Below are 12,746 nucleotides of genomic sequence, written 5' to 3'. Positions count from 1 at the left end.
CTGGGCTGGGTGTTAGGAATATATAGAAGAATAAGACACAGTCCTTGCCTGCAAGGAGCTCAAAGTCCAGTGGGAGAATCAGCCATCAAAATGTATGAGGCCATAAGTGCTTTTCTATGCCATTTCAAAAGCTAAATTGACAGTCTTGAAGAAAGAAAATAGTGTCTGGGCGGGGAGGAAGCCCCTTCTATTGGATGGACACTTGAGCTCAAGAGAAGGAAAGGCTTTTCTTATGTTTATGAGAAATTTCTTCAGACTTTTCCAAGGGTTCAAATAAGTTGAACTTCATAAAATCTCAGCTCCTCCCCCTAGGAAGTGGGTGGGCAGCAAAGACCACGCTAGACCTTCTATATTGACTGTCTTGTCAGTTACAGTCCCTCTGGGGCTTTCACTTTTCTTCCCCACAGGTCACCTGGAGCCTGGGGCCACCCCAGCCCTCTCAGGGTTCAGCAGACCTCGGAGGTGGTGGTGAAAGAGACAGTGGTGGTCAATGTTATTTGAGCCGGGTCAGCAGGCCCTGGAACTTCCTGAGTGCACGATGCAGAAGGCTGCTTACTATGAAAACCCAGGACTCTTCGGAGGCTATGGCTACAGCAAAGCCACCGACACTTACGGCTATGGCACCCCCCATCAGCCTTACCCACCCCCCGCTGCTGCCAACTCCCTGGACACTGATTACCCGGGCTCTGCCTGTTCCATCCAGAGTTCGGCACCTCTGAGAGCCCCAGCCCACAAAGGAACTGAACTCAATGGCAGCTGTATGCGGCCCGGCACTGGGAACAGCCAGGGTGGGGGCGGTGGCAGCCAGCCTCCTGGCCTGAACTCAGAGAGGCAGCCACCACAGCCCCCTCCTCCACCACCAGCCTTGCCCCCATCCTCGCCCACCAATCCTGGAGGTGGAGTGCCTGCCAAGAAGGCCAAGGGTGGGCCCAATGCTTCTGGCTCCTCAGCCACCATCAGCAAGCAGATCTTCCCTTGGATGAAAGAGTCCCGACAGAACTCCAAGCAGAAGAACAGCTGTGCCACTGCAGGTAGCACTCTGAGGGGGCTCATCCTGCGCTAAGTCCCCCAGAATGACCCCAAGAAGCTAGCTCACCTAGGAAGCAAGAGACTCAGGGCGAGAAGTGCAGCTTTGGAGGCCATAGGTCTACACTTCTACTCATGCCGAAATGGCCTTTCTTTCCAGTGTCCCTGATTGAAGCCATACCCTTACAGGGACAGGGTGCTCCGTTCCAGGCTGCTGGTGCCATTGCTGGACAAGTCCCACAGTTATGAATAGATAGCCTTCTCTTATATTGACCTAATGTCTGCTTTCTTGGGCTGCTGGTCATAACTCAGCTCCTTCTTCCATCCGACAGCTCTCCAAAACTTGATTCTCCAAGCATGGGTTCTTATGTAGCCCATATCACACAAATCCCACTCCCTTAAATTAATAAAAACTAAAGTCTGTGGGGTGTTAACATGGTTCCATGTTAACAACCAGGCTAAATGCTTTACAAGCATTATCTAATTTAATTTTCCAAAGAACCCTTTGAGGTAGGTATATGATAACATCCCCATTTTACAGATAAGGAAACTGTTAGAGTTGCCCAAGATCACAAAGCCACAGAATGGCGCACTTGAATCCAACCAGAGCCTGCAAGACCTAGCCATGGACTCTACTTGGTCTACCCCAGCCCATTTCTCCCCATCCCAGCAAATCCACAATGGGGAGGGGCGTATCCTAGGGGAAGAGGATGTGCTCTGAAACAGGAACAGCCTTGGGTTTCTGTCCCTGAAAAGGGAGACCCTAGAGTTGAGATCTTCTGTGGATCCATTCAGGGTGTGTGGCAGAAGATGGGCAGGCCCAGGAGCTCTAAGGCCTGCTGCGTCTCGCTGCTCAGCCTGATTGGTTCCTAAAATTTCCTGGCCTTGTGTCCTTTGATGCAGTTTATCTTCAGGTAGACGAATTTGCTTCCAGGTCCAGGGCTAGTTTCAGGCCTTGGATGTAACTAGCTTTTATCAAGTCTCTGGTTTGCCTGCAACTCTCTGGGGCTTCGGTTCCTAGGGGGAAGTGCCTTCCAGCCTGTAAGCTTCTTCTGCCCCTCCTTCCCAGCTGCAAGCCCAGGCCCCTCCCTCCCCTGAGAAATCCATTTGTACAACCAGGGAGGGAGCGGACAAGCCGCCGAGAGGTGGCGGGGGTAGTGGAAACCAGTGTTGAGACTGCTGCTCTTAGCACGGAAATACTCAAAATGCACCCAGCCTGGGCTCAGAGACCCTAAAAGTCAGGGGCAGTATTTTTATGGTTTATTATTTCCCTGAGTTGGGGTGCAGAGCCCTTGGGTGCAAGCTGAGCTGGAGTGAGGTGCTAAGATCTCCACCCTCATTCTGTGCTTCCTGGGGTGCTTTGCCCAGGAGCCAGCCCCAGAGCAAGGCAGGGGAGGGGGGGTACAGGGGGTGTGCCTTCCGCCCCCATCCCCCAGCAGAGGCTGGGGAGAGTGTTCAAAAGAAGTCTGGCCCTCCTTGAATGGGGGCTGGGAGGGGGGGCTAGGCCTTACCAGCTGCTACTAGTCTCTCATTAAACTTCTCCACAGCCTTAGCCTTAGGGACAGGATGATGGACTAGGCTGGAGGGGAGGGGACGGCAGAGTGAATCGGACTTCAGAAGGCAGATTGGTGGTGGTGGTGGTGGTGGTGGGGGGGGGGGTGTTCAGGTGCAACTCCTAGGTAGGCCTGGGGCCTGTGAGGTCCCGCTAGGAGTCTCACCTCTCAGACGCCCCTCCCCCACTCCAGCCAGCATTAAGGTGGGGGGCGGGGGGGGAGGAAGAGAAGGGAGCCAGGGAAGCACCCTGCTCCGGCCCTGGGTGCCCACCCACCCTCTCCCGCTCAGCATCTCCTCTGTCTCCCTTCCTGTCCAGGAGAGAGCTGCGAGGATAAGAGCCCGCCGGGCCCGGCGTCCAAGCGGGTGCGCACGGCATACACGAGCGCACAGCTGGTGGAGCTGGAGAAGGAATTCCACTTCAACCGCTACTTGTGCCGGCCGCGCCGCGTGGAGATGGCCAACCTGCTGAACCTCACCGAGCGCCAGATCAAGATCTGGTTCCAGAACCGGCGCATGAAGTACAAGAAGGACCAGAAGGCCAAGGGCATCCTGCACTCGCCGGCGGGTCAGTCCCCGGAGCGCAGCCCGCCGCTGGGCAGCGCCTCCAGCCACGTGGCCTACTCCGGCCAGCTGCCGCCCGTGCCCGGCCTGGCCTACGACGCGCCCTCGCCGCCCGCCTTCGCCAAATCTCAGCCCAACATGTACGGCCTGGCCGCCTACACGGCGCCGCTCAGCAGCTGCCTGCCACAGCAGAAGCGCTACGCGGCGCCCGAGTTCGAGCCCCACCCCATGGCAAGCAACGGCGGCGGCTTCGCCAGCGCCAACCTGCAGGGCAGCCCGGTGTACGTGGGTGGCAACTTCGTCGACTCCATGGCGCCTGCGTCCGGGCCCGTCTTCAACCTGGGCCACCTCTCGCACCCGTCTTCGGCCAGCGTGGACTACAGCTGCGCCGCGCAAATTCCCGGCAACCACCACCATGGACCGTGCGACCCTCATCCCACCTACACAGATCTCTCGGCCCACCACTCGTCTCAGGGACGCCTGCCCGAGGCCCCCAAACTGACGCATCTGTAGCGGCCGCCACCGGCCCGAACTCGCGGCGCAATTACCTCTTTTGCTTTGGTGGTTGGGGTGGCGGGCGGGGCCCGCGGGGCAGCTCGGTGACCCCCTCCCTCGCTCTGGCCCGGTCGCCGCCTCCTGGGTCTCGGGCCAACAGCGGCCGAGACGCAGGCGACCGGGCCTCCCCTCCAGGCGCGCCCTCCTTCGGGTGACTCGCCATAAATCAGCCGCAAGGATTCTCCTCTGTAACCCTGACAGTGCCATATACTGCGGACCGAGGGACGCTAATCTGGTAATGGTGTCCCGAAGGTAAGTCTGAGATCCATCGGCGGCGCGCTCTGCAGAGGGACCAGCTCCCGGACAGCCCCGGGGCCTGACCCGAGTCTAGCTTAGTTGCGGAGACCTTAATTTATATGCTCCTTCCCGTCCCGTAAGGATTGCAACGGACTCAACGACCTGTATTTATTATTTGAAGCGAGTCATTTCGTTTCCCTGATTATTTATCCTCGTCTTAATGTATTTATGTGTATATTTGTAGAATTCTCCAGCCAACCTTAGGAACGCGCTCCCAGGCCGCGGGGGCCATGTTTCACCTCTTTAGTCCCCCTTGGTCTGAACTAGTTGAGAGAGTAGTTTTGAACAGTTGTAACCGTGGCTGGTGTTTGTAGTTGATGTAAAGGATTAAGACCGCAAATTGTCCTTCATGGTTAGAGTCAGGCGGCCCCGTGGCGTGGCACGACACCCGTTACTCATTTCTCAACAGCCGCAGCCCTCACCACTCGACACAGTTTATTGATTTCAAATTGTCTGGTACTATTTGAACAAATATTTAGAATAAAAAAATTTCTCAGTCCGAAGTGTATCTGTGTTAATCACGCACACTTGGAAGTAGATCACTCTGCCTTTTTATCTTTCGCACAATCCCAATAGAAGGCCCCCAGATAGGCTCTTTGATATATATATATATATATTTTTTTCATTTATTTGGAATGTGGTACACGAATTGGTTCTGGGGATACTTGATTACATTGCAGCATTGATCTTAGGGGATAAAATCTGAGGATGCAAGCCTAGAAATGTCCTGGATGGGACAACTTGGGTAGGGCTTTGTGCTGTGCCTGCTGTGCTGTTTCCACCACCCTCTTTTTAGACACAAATCGACTTTTTTAGATTGCATTTACATTGGGGAGGCCAGCGCTCGCTTTTCTGCGCTAATAAAAAACAAACTTTAAGAGAAAACTGACAATCAAAGAAGAGACACAAGTTGTAAGAAGAACTGAGCTATGAAAAAGCTAAGGTGCACAAAAAGAAACGATCATTTGGGGATATGCACCTAAGCTTTTTCTCTAGGAAATGCTGTCAGGACTTTTTCCTTTACAATGGTTGGTGGTTCATTTCTAAAGTAAACAAACGTTCCCTCACGATGTAAAGTAATAAAAGTTTCATTAATGGAACATAACAAGTATAAACACCTTGTTTATTCCTGTCTCTTTGTACAAAACGGGCAAAAACGTCTTCAAGGATTTATATCCATTTTGTAAATATTAGCGTGGCTTTAGCTAGGGGTGGACAACGTCCACCCACTTCTCTATAAGGAGACACTTGGAAAGCGCCTTCAGATAAGGTTCAATTCTTTTGTATTTCAGCAAAGTCGGCCCACGCATCTCTATTTGGTTTGACAAATAATGCAACTCCTACTACATCCCCCGTGACACGAGGTGAAATTCCCATTGTGTGGAAATAATTTAACTTCTAATCTTCTGGTGGAACAACAATCGTTTCTATTTGGATGTTTGTGTTTCGCTAAATAATGATGGCTCAAATAATATTTAGTTTCCTTGTTCCTTTGTGCTGTTTTTAAAATGGCATGTTAGATTGGGGGTGGGAGGGGACTATCCTTTTGCTAAATTTCACTTTATCTGAGCAGGTTTAGAGTATACATGTTGTAGAAGTGTATCGACAGAATAAATGACTTCAACTGAAGGGATATTTTACCCACTTTCAAGGTTTAAAATTGTTTTCTATGAAATTTGCATCCATAGGCAGAATTTCTAATTGTCTTGTAAGAAATTATTTTTTAAGCTATTAGGGAAGTCAAAGAAGAGCTTGCTGCCTTGCAGGGATTACAGCAACCTTTCTTAACTGGCTAAATATTAAATAGATGAATTATCAGGCTGTTTAGATTCAGCCCGGTTTTCCCTCATCTCCTCTTCCTACCATAAATAATAATAAAAATACATAATGCATTATGGCTCCAGGCGTTTTCCAGCGCGGTGTGTTACCGCAGGAGTATCTGCTGAGTCTGCGGGTGTCTGCGAAGGCCCCAAGTGTCATCTGCGGCTTAGGGTTTCATGGATTAGACTTTAAACCGTGTCTAGGCCGGCTGACATCAGCTTCCTCTCACACTGAGGCTCCAAAGAAATGCGGGGTTGGGGGCTCCCTCTCGGGGACCGGAGGCACCCCTCTCTGATGGGGTGGGGGAGTTCGCTTGGGACAAATCGGCTTTCTCTCACCTTTGGAGAAAGGTTCCCCGAGGCTTCTGAGAATAGCTCGGATTCTTTCCTACCATTAGCGTGAGTGTCATGTGATGGGCACACTCGGTCGCTCCTGGCGCGCACAGGGTGGCGGAGGGCCCGGGGCGGGGTGGGGGGCGCCGAGTCTGGGTTGGCGCTTCCCGCGCGGCCGTCGGCCAGGGCGAGAGGGGGGCCCGCGGCACAGCCATTTAAAACTTCATAAATTATAAACAAGCCGCCTTGGCCTTCGCCATAAATTCTGCTCCTTTTGAGCCTGCAATTAATGTTAGGAAGCACTGGAGTCTAAACACAACCAAACGCCCTCTGAAGGGCCCAAATGCCCAAGGTTGCGAACCTCTATTTATTTCCCAGTACCACCCCCTCCGCACCCCGAGGCCTGCACACAGTCGCCTCCTCCCCCGCCGGCGGTACACTCTCGGTTGGGTTCCCGCTCGGCGAGGGAAGGTCACAATAGCCGCTCTATCGGCGGAGGCCCCTGCCTCCTCCCTCCCCGGTCTCGGAAAGAAAGAGAGTGGGGGAGGGGAGCACGGGCTGGGCAATGGCGCCCCAGGCCCAGGCCTCTCCGTCCCGGGGGAAGTGGGAGAGTGTGTGACAGGCAGCGGGAAGGGGCAAGTTGGAAGGCGAAGGAAACCTCCACCCTAGCCCGTGACTTCTGCGCGAGCTCACCGGGGGCAATGGGGAGCGCACCAAGGCCTCGAGGCTGCTGACCCCTCACTGTCGGGAGCTGCGCTGAGGGCGCTAGGAGCAGCCGGGGCTTCCAGGAGCCTTGCGCCTTTGTGTGCGCAACTTCCCCGGCCTCGGCTTCGGGTAAGGCCTCACAATAGCACCGGAGGGCCTACGCCTGGAGGAAGGGTTGGGCTTCGCTTTGGGCATTGGTCTCTGGGAGGTGTACCTCGTTTGCTGCTCCAGGGGAGGAAGTGGCTCTTTGGCTCAGGCCTTGATCAGCTCCTTTTAATTTTTTTCCCTACAGAGACCGCTGAAGGGTGGAGGGGGCGGGAGGAGAGGGGTCAGGGAGGTTGTGGGGGATCCTCCTGAGGCTTGAAGAAAAGGGCTCAGAGTCTAAAACCCAGGCCCATGGATGGGGGTGGCAGCCGTTTGGGAGCCCCTGGTTGTTCTGTCCAGGCAATCAAACGTGAATTAAAGCAGGGTAGGGAGGAGGCTGCACGAATTGCCCACTGAAGAATGGGAAGTGGGGGTGGGTAAAGAGATTTAGGCAGAGGGAGAGCTTGCCCTGGCTACCCGGAGAAACTCAGGATCCAGCCTGGAGTGGGGTAAAGAGACCCAACTGAGCTAGCCAGGGGTGTGGGGTAGTTGCAGAAGAAAGGTCTGAAGAGTAGTCCTGGCCCCTGGAAAGGTGGTAAGAAAGGGCGATTAAGTAAATGTTCTGCCTCCTGGCTTTCAGACCTCAGCCTCATCCAGGGACCTGACAGAGAAAAATCCGCCTCTGATGAATCATTAAGTTAAGCATCCATTTGTACCATCTCTTTGTATGAGAGAGAGAGAATATAGAATGAGTACTTTCCCGCCCTGGTGCAGCCCCAAACCTAGTCCCTATCAGAGACACATCAGCCAAATTGGTTTCCTAGGCCCCAGAGGCTGCTAACCTTGCTGAACAGGATTTTTTGAATTTCTATCTGTAAGGAGTATTAAAAGATAGTGATTACCTACGCTAGCTACTCATTTCTCCTCCTCCCCACCCCCCCCCCCTTTCTGTACCGGCCAACCCACCCTTGAGTGAAGTGCATCTCCTCAGCCATAAGTCTTGGGAGCCTAGGCTCTCCATCTGTTGAGGTTTTTCATTAGGGAGGGTGAAGAGGATATGTGTGGGTGTACGTTTGAATAACAAAGAAGAAACCCAACATTCTAATGAGAAGAGTGTCTCTGCTTGACCTGGATGAGCCAGAAGCTTGTTTACACTCAGTACTCAAGGGACAGTCACCGGCCTGTTTGGCTTTATCCTCAGAATTCGTTGAAACTTTTTCTTGAAGTAAAGAATTGGTTAATCCTAGTTACAGATCCACGAAGGTCCTCTTCATCTGGGAGTTCTTGGCATGACTTTGGTCCTTCTTTCAGAAACTGTAAGAAAAAAAAATATTGGATGAACCAAAGTTTGTGAGTATTAAATAAAAATACAGAGAGGGGCAGAAGGCCCCACAGACCTACAGCCTCACCACTTCGGGGCACTGCAACTTCCCAGAGAGGATATAGGTACTGCCTGGGCGAGCAGACTTATCCCTAGACACTTTGGGCACAGATGAGACTTAGTCTCCAGCCATGCCCTCACCAGCTACGAGGACTAGCTCACTTAGATCTCTCTCGCAGAGAGCCTGGATGGAGAGAAAAAAAGACTGGGTAGGTGAATCCTCTGTACTCACGGTATTGGTGGTGCTGGCGGTCAAGATCATCACAGAGGGTGAAATTGTAGTTTTCATTGTTCCCTTGTCTTCGGTCCAGTTACAAATGCCCTTATCTTTGGGGCCCAAAGTTGGTACCAAATGGATTATCTATACCTGACCTAAAGCCCATGCCTAAACACTTCCCTCAGGTCTCATAACCACTTGGCAAGTTAGAATAGTACAAAGGTAATTCAAGGACCCACTTTCAGGCCAGGTCCAGCCTGAAGCACAGCGAACAAAAGGTTTTCCCACATGAAGGACGAAGAAATGAAAATGGATGTCCAATCATTTGCAGTAGCAGAAGAAGGCGAAAGGTTCCCCCCCTTTTTTAAAAATTTTAATTTGACAGAGAGAGAGAGAGAGAGAGAGAGAGCACAGAGTGAGAGTGAGAGAGAGAGAGAGGCAGACTCCCCACTGAGCAGAGAGCCTGACGTGGGGCTCGATCCCAGGACCCCCAGATCATGACCTGAACGGAAGGCAGACACCCAACCACCTAAGCCACCCAGGCGCCCCAAAAGGTCCCTATTTGTGGCAAAATATCTTGACTACTTCCGGTAGCTAGTCTGGATCATTTTTATAGATTATCTGGAAAATAATGAAAATAGGATTTTAACATTAGTAAGAGCCCAAGGAGGAGACTTTCATTTAAATCAGGACTCAGGGAGAACCCTGGTGGTACAGATGAAATGTTTTTACTGGGAAAGCAGGCCTAAAACCAGGCCAAGAGGACCTGTTGGGCCAGGGCCTTGTTGAAGGTGGGGAGAAGAGCGTTGCTGACTTAGGAGGAGCCGGGGCGAAGGCCCTTTGATGACTCTATTGTTCCAAGCGCTGCCCTACGAATAGCGCAAGCCTCCCAGCCTCCTCCGCAAGGGCAGAGCGGGAAACTGGGTCGGTTGCGCGGCGCTCGAGGTAGTCGAGCTGGCACCAACCTCCCTCCGCCTCGTCTGCGGCCCCCTGGGGCAGCAACGACGCGCCATTCCCGTCGCAGGCACAGAACACACAAAGGAAGCCCCCACCCGTCCTCAGACGTGGGGACACTCTGGGAAGGAGGCTGGCGTGGACCCCGAGTCTGAGCACCTCCCTCGCCCGCGGGGAACAATAGCCGCCGCCTGCCCCGGGCGGCCCGGCGGTCGCGCGGCACAATGGCCGTCTCGGGGCCGCGCCAGCATGTGACGCGCGCGCGCTCGGCGCTCGCCCGGCCTGCCGCAGGGCGCAGTCAGCACAGAGCCGGAGCCGCCGGGCCGCGGCCAGGCTGCCGGAATCCACCTGGCACACTTTCGGAAAGACAAACGGTGAGTTAATCACCCAACAGGCTGGCGGCCGCGTCCCCTCTCGCCAGCGAGGAGGCCTGGGGAGGGGGCTGGGGTGAAGAATTTCTGTGTGTGTGTCGAGGGTTGGGGGGGTGGGGGGCGGGGGGCGGCGGGAGAGGTTAGTCCTATTAAGAATTCATCAATCACCCGGTGTGCACTTTTCGCTCGACAGCGGTTCCTCCTACTTCAGAGCCCCAAGTCTGGGCCAGCTGGGAGCCGACCCGAAACCGCAAGCGGAGACGCAGGCACGCGGGGTGAGCGCTCACGGAGGGTGCGACGCCGCCCCACGCCCTGCGGCGCGAGGCCGGTCACCCCCCGCGCTCCGGGTCCCTACTGCCGCCTGCCGGCCCACCGCCCTCCCAAGAGGCGGGCCCCAGCGCCCGTCCCCGACGCACGGTGGCTCGGTATCCCCAGGCCCCCACACCCGCCGCTTCCTCCCTGCCCCGTCGCACCCTCAGCGCTACTCCACGCCACAACTCCATCTCTCCCAAGGCAGAACAAGACAAATCCCAATGGGTCACAAGGTTTTTGCAGACACACAAAAAAAGGCTCCAAAGGGACTAGGATTCCGGGAAGGGGCGGAGCTAGTTTCGTTCTTACTTACCTGCAAGAGTAATTTGTGTGGGAGGAAGCAGGATAATACCCTGTTGAACTTGGAACTAAACTTGAATGTCATATAAAAAGAACAATAAAAATACACTTCAGATACCAACCACAATGATATGCCTTTCCTCTCTTGTCTGGTGTGAAGGAAGGACTGGGATATTTTTTACATCAGCTCTTTTGGGGTCATTTTTAAGAAATACCGTAAAGGGATAGACTAAGAGAGAGACTGAAAACGGCGCGCAGGGCGGGGGAGGGGGGCGGGTCATTAGCATTAGAGCTGTTTAGCGCGGGAGGGCTTGGGTAAGTGGGTGGTGAAGCATTCTTACACCCCTTCTTGAGTGATATTTGTAGTTCTCTTTATAAATTCTAAGTTCCAGGCTACCCCCTCTTTTATTCTTTTGCTGAGTGACATCAGCTGAGAAGTTTCTGGAGTTAGTTAAGTGTTGCCTCAGCCTATAGGAAAGAGCCTCTGAAAGACAGAAAATCCCAACTCCCCCCTCCCCTCTTCTCTTTCAGCCTCCTCTTGGGTGGAAATGAACTTGCTTTGGAGAGATGTTCTACTATCATTTTGCTTTAGATAGATACAAGCTGAAGCATGAAGCCTTGCACAGTGTTCTGAACTCATTAAGCAATGAAAATACTGGTCCTGTTGTCCTTGGCTCAGAGTGTGTCCTTCTTGCCTTTCAGCAATACCTCCTGAACAGCTCCTGTGGGCACTGTGCTGGGTTCTGAGATATAAAAATGAGTCACTAATAGTGTGCACCTTTTCATCTCCTGGGGGAGAAAAAGAATCCTAAAACAGTCTGACAGATGCTATAACATAGGCGTGACCAAAATGTTCCTGGCATAAAGAGAAGGAGCCTCTAACATTACTGTAGTGTCAAAAAAGGTCTTCTCAGGGGAGGTGAATTTGGGTTCCTGAAGTATGAGTTTTTTAGGAAGGAGGGACATACCAGGCAGAGTGAGCAGCACATGCAAAGCAAGGGAAGAAAGAGCAAGGTCTGGGCCTGGAACAAGAAGCATCCTTTGGAATAGAACATCTGGCTGGAAAGAGAGGTTGTGTGGGGTTCATGGAAAGGAGTCTGGACCTGCTCTGTAGGCAGTGGGAAGCCACTGAAGGTTTTAAAATGGGATGTGAGGTTATGTACTGGAAACTTGCTCTTTGGGAATACTGTGTCTGACTGGAGAAAGCAGAGATAGGAGGCAAGAAGGAAAAAAAGGAGGCTGCTGCAATAATCCAGCATAGAGAGGAACTAAGATAATGACAATGAAGAGGAAAGACATTGAGGAGGACAAATTCACAGGACTGGGTGATAACTGGATGAGTGAAAGAGGAGTTACAGATATTAATCCCTAGGTTTCTATTTAGAGGACCTGAGTAGGTACTCAGGTCATTTCACCGAAATGAATACAGGAGGGGGAAGAGAATACTTTGCAGGGGAAACTAAAGAACTCAGTTTTAGGTCTACATTGTGTTTTCTGTTTTGCTAACTGATACACTGTATGACCCTAAATGATACACTGTATGACCCTAAACAATTCACTTAATCTTTCTGGCTTTCAGTTTCATCACCAATGTAACAATCAATAGATATCTCTCTCAGAAGTTTACCGTGTGTGTGTGTGTGTGTGTGTGTGTGTGTGCACGCACATGCCCACATTAGGAATTACCTTCACCAGGTCCAAGTGTGCTATGCAAAGCTAAAACCTAGGGAAAACATCCTCTTACCCACACCATGCTAATCAATACTTAGATCCTGGGTGGCCAGTGAGAAATAAGTCTCAGGAAAATTAAAAACAACACCCTCCTGCTTCCCAGATATTGAATCCAAGCTAATGCTTAGGACTAGGTCAGATCATATTGCTAATTAGAGCTCCTCTGCTTCCGGAGGGTACTCTCCAGGGACACATGCAGAAATGTGGTCCTGGTATCAGACCACTAAAGAGGAGGCCTCTTAGCAGATGTCGGAAAGCTTTTTTATATCATGTGTCTTTCAGGGAATGCTTGAAGCCACCCACTCTCTTTGAAACTCTTTAGGCTTCCTTGTGACACAGCGCAGTATAGGAAAGTGTGTTGGAACATCTGACCTTGGCCATTTACACTGGGTGTGATGACAAGAAGTAGTTTTATCTTTTCTGTGTCAGTATTACCATTTATTTGTAAAATAGAATTATGAAAGGATCAAACAAGGAAGAATGGCATTTCTGGAGATGCTCTAAGGGTAAGTAAGAGGTATTATTCTTTTACTTATTGGATTGGC

General features: G+C 52.2%; 1 protein-coding gene across 2 annotated transcripts; it reads left to right on the top strand.

Moving 5' to 3' along the window:
• Positions 1–490: 490 nt before the first annotated feature.
• Positions 491–3,654, top strand: HOXD3 (homeobox D3). 2 transcript variants are annotated; one of them, XM_088022097.1, is made up of 4 exons: positions 539–1,016; positions 2,398–2,438; positions 2,651–2,686; positions 2,911–3,654. In XM_088022097.1, the coding sequence occupies exons 1-4, from the start codon at positions 539–541 to the stop codon at positions 3,652–3,654; spliced, it is 1,299 nt and encodes a 432-aa protein (XP_087878223.1). The 2 variants fall into 2 exon arrangements, with proteins under 2 accessions (XP_027981416.1, XP_087878223.1); XM_028125615.1 differs by lacking the exons at positions 2,398–2,438; positions 2,651–2,686 and having other exon boundaries at positions 491–1,031; positions 2,897–3,654.
• The last annotated feature ends 9,092 nt before the right edge of the window (positions 3,655–12,746 follow it).

Source organism: Eumetopias jubatus, unplaced genomic scaffold, assembly GCF_037043125.1.
Source record: "Eumetopias jubatus isolate StellerSeaLion01/CBP00866 unplaced genomic scaffold, mEumJub1_p1.0 scaffold_3, whole genome shotgun sequence".
Classification (NCBI taxonomy): Eukaryota; Metazoa; Chordata; class Mammalia; order Carnivora; family Otariidae; genus Eumetopias; species Eumetopias jubatus.
This window is presented reverse-complemented; position numbering and strand designations above follow the sequence as displayed.

Coding starts and splice junctions, on each gene's coding strand:
- HOXD3 (XM_028125615.1), top strand. CDS start 491: ATGTTATTTGAGCCGGGTCAGCAGGCCCTGGAACTTCCTGAGTGCACG. Junction 1,032..2,896: donor GAACAGCTGTGCCACTGCAG/GTAGCACTCTGA, acceptor CTTCCTGTCCAG/GAGAGAGCTGCGAGGATAAG.